Raw genomic sequence first — 2,689 nt, 5'->3', positions numbered from 1 at the left:
CGGCGCTCACCGCGTGCCCGCCGCGCAGCTACGTGGTGGTGATGCCCAAGAAGCGGCAGGCGCTGGTGGAGTTCGAGGACATCCTGGGCGCCTGCAACGCCGTCAACTACGCGGCCGACAACCAGATCTACATCGCCGGGCAGCCCGCCTTCGTCAACTACTCCACGAGCCAGAAGATCTCGCGGCCCGGCGACAGCGACGACTCCAGGGGCGTCAACAACGTGCTGCTCTTCACCATCCTCAACCCCATCTACTCCATCACGACGGTGGGTGGCGATGGGGGTTCGGGGCCGGTTTGGGGCCGTTTTGGGGCCGTTTGCGSCCCGGTTGCTCACGYTGGGCTGCCCTGGCGCCGCAGGACGTGCTCTACACCATCTGCAACCCCTGCGGCCCCGTGCAGCGCATCGTCATCTTCCGCAAGAACGGCGTGCAGGCCATGGTGGAATATCCTTTTTTTTGGGGAACGTTGTCCGCGCGGGCCGCGGGGCGGGAGAAGCCGCGGGGAAAGGCCTCGTCCCGGCACCGTTCCTTAGCGCGGCGCACGTTCGACTCGGTGCAGAGCGCGCAGCGCGCCAAGGCCTCGCTCAACGGCGCCGACATCTACTCCGGGTGCTGCACGCTCAAGATCGAGTACGCCAAGGTGAGCGGGGAGCTGGTTTCGGGGCAAAAAGGGACAAAACGGAGATTCCTTCCGCCGTCCACAGCAGCCTGGAGCGGGACGGGACCTTCGTTATCGGGGGTGTTCGGGTGCAATGAGGGGGTCGCTGGCGGCTGAGGGACTTGAGGGGTTGACGGAAATCCCGTTTTCTGCCTGGTTTTATCCCTGTTCCCTCTGTGCGCGGCCCTGCTGGGCAGGGGGCCGCTTGGCGCCGCTCCGGCCGCCGCTTCCCGCCGGGAATCCCGGCGGCTCCCGAGGGCGGCGGCCGCCCCGCTCAGCCGCGCGTCTCCCTTGCAGCCCACGCGCCTCAACGTCTTCAAGAACGACCAGGACACGTGGGATTACACCAACCCCAACCTCAGCGGCCAAGGTAACGGGCGCCGCCGCCGCGCGTCCTCGCTACCCGCCCCGCGAGCCGTGGGGCCGCTGCGGCGCGGTGCCGCGCGTTGGATCGTGCCACGGGGGCCGGCGGCGAGGCGCTTCCCTCGCGCCCGCGCCGCCTCCTCGCGCCGGGACGGGGCAGCTCGGCCCTCGCGCTGCCGTTTCCCTCTTTTGGGGCGCTCGCCGCGGGGGGACCCCTCGGTGTCCGGAGCCGGGGCGCCCCGCGGGGGGCCGGGGGGGTCCAGGACACGTGGGCGAAGCCTCGAGAGAAGCAGCGATTCCCTGCGCTTCAGAAAGYGGGGGGCAAAAGCGTTGCCCCCAGCCCTTGCTCTGCCGCTCGGACGTTGCCCTTTCCCAGCGGGAGCGAGGCGCCCCGTGGGCTCCGCGGACGCGCTCGCCTCGCTCCGGCCCGGAGCAGCGGCTCCGGCGCCCCGAATTGGGGCCCTCTGGAGACGGGGGGGGGCGGCGGGAAGCGGCCGGGGGGGGACGGAGCCGGCGGGGCGCCCGGCGCGGGATGCGCCCGCTCCGGTGCCGCCGGTGGACGCTTCTAAAAGCCGGACGAGCCGTGCCGGCGCCGAAGCGAGCAGTGGCGTTACATGACCCGAGCCAAAAAACCTTCCCGCAAATGCCAAGCGCCGCTTCCAAGGCGCGTCCCTAGAAGATGTGCCGAGGCGCGGGCCCCGGCTCCTGCCTCCGCACATTCCGCACACCACACACGGTAGCGTCCTTGTAGTTCCGCCCGGAGAAAACACGCAGCAGCCCGAACCCGAGCGGCCGCTTGAGCTCAGTACCTCGAGAACACAACCCCGCGGGCCAAGGACCTTATCTGCAGCACAGAGAGACAGAGAGACAGAGAAAGAGGCGCAGAGGCCACAGCAGACATGACATTTCCTTTACCACAAAGCGACCCCAAGAAGGTACACAGACCTAGAAAACACAGCCGCGAGGGTCCTCGACACGAGCGGCGCTCTTATCGGAGACCGGAGTAGCTGGGAGGCCCTAGGACGCTCTCTCAGCGCCTTGGCTTTGGGAGGCCCCTTGGCTTTATGCTCTCTCCTCCTGCACTCCTCAACCGCCACCACTTACCGGCGCCGAGCGGAGGACCAAACAAACCTAGAGCAGCAGAGCAAACCCCCAACACCACGCCAAGGGCACACAGGGCCCTAGGAGGCCGTAGCCGGGGCACATTTCCACTCTCAGAGGCGACACGCACACGGCCAGGAGCACCCAGAGCCAGAAGCACCACTTGGCCACCGCCCCACACAAATTCAGGAGGCGAAACACGGAGGAAACACTCTCATTTATCACCCCTTTATGTCCTCCGGGACGCAAACCGCTGTGAGACCTTTTCTTTTTTTTTAAGGATTTTGCTTTTTTTTTCTTTTTTTAAGAAAGAATTGTAGCGCTTTTGTGCTTTTTGACCTGTTTATGACTCTGAAACCATGTGATGCAGGGTCGCAGTGTATGTTTGATGGGCCGCCATCTTTCAGAACTGTGCTAACTCACTCTTGAAGCGTCCGCTGGTAAGAGAAACACAGACTTTTTTATATGGCAATGGACATTGTACTTTGTACTCGCGCTGTAAGTAGCCCTTTTCGGTCTTTGTAATGCCTCGGAATAAACCTCGACGGACCACGGTCGTTTTATAAC

General features: G+C 64.8%; 1 protein-coding gene across 1 annotated transcript in view; it reads left to right on the top strand.

Annotated features, from left to right (window-relative positions):
- Positions 1-31: 31 nt before the first annotated feature.
- LOC112958140 (heterogeneous nuclear ribonucleoprotein L-like) overlaps positions 32-2,689 on the top strand; it is a gene marked incomplete at its 3' end in the record, with an annotated part of 9,624 nt that continues 6,966 nt past the window's right edge. The window contains exons 1-4 of the mRNA XM_026051948.1: positions 32-266; positions 359-444; positions 544-640; positions 956-1,094. Of these exons, the coding sequence (XP_025907733.1) occupies positions 42-266; positions 359-444; positions 544-640; positions 956-1,094 (547 nt within the window). The remainder of the gene's footprint in view (positions 267-358; positions 445-543; positions 641-955; positions 1,095-2,689) is intronic.

The sequence above is a fragment of the Nothoprocta perdicaria genome, unplaced genomic scaffold (assembly GCF_003342845.1).
Source record: "Nothoprocta perdicaria isolate Ctin4 unplaced genomic scaffold, notPer1 scaffold_804, whole genome shotgun sequence".
NCBI lineage: Eukaryota > Metazoa > Chordata > Aves > Tinamiformes > Tinamidae > Nothoprocta > Nothoprocta perdicaria.
Note: the sequence above shows the minus strand (reverse complement) of the source record. Positions and strands in the feature narration are given on the sequence as shown.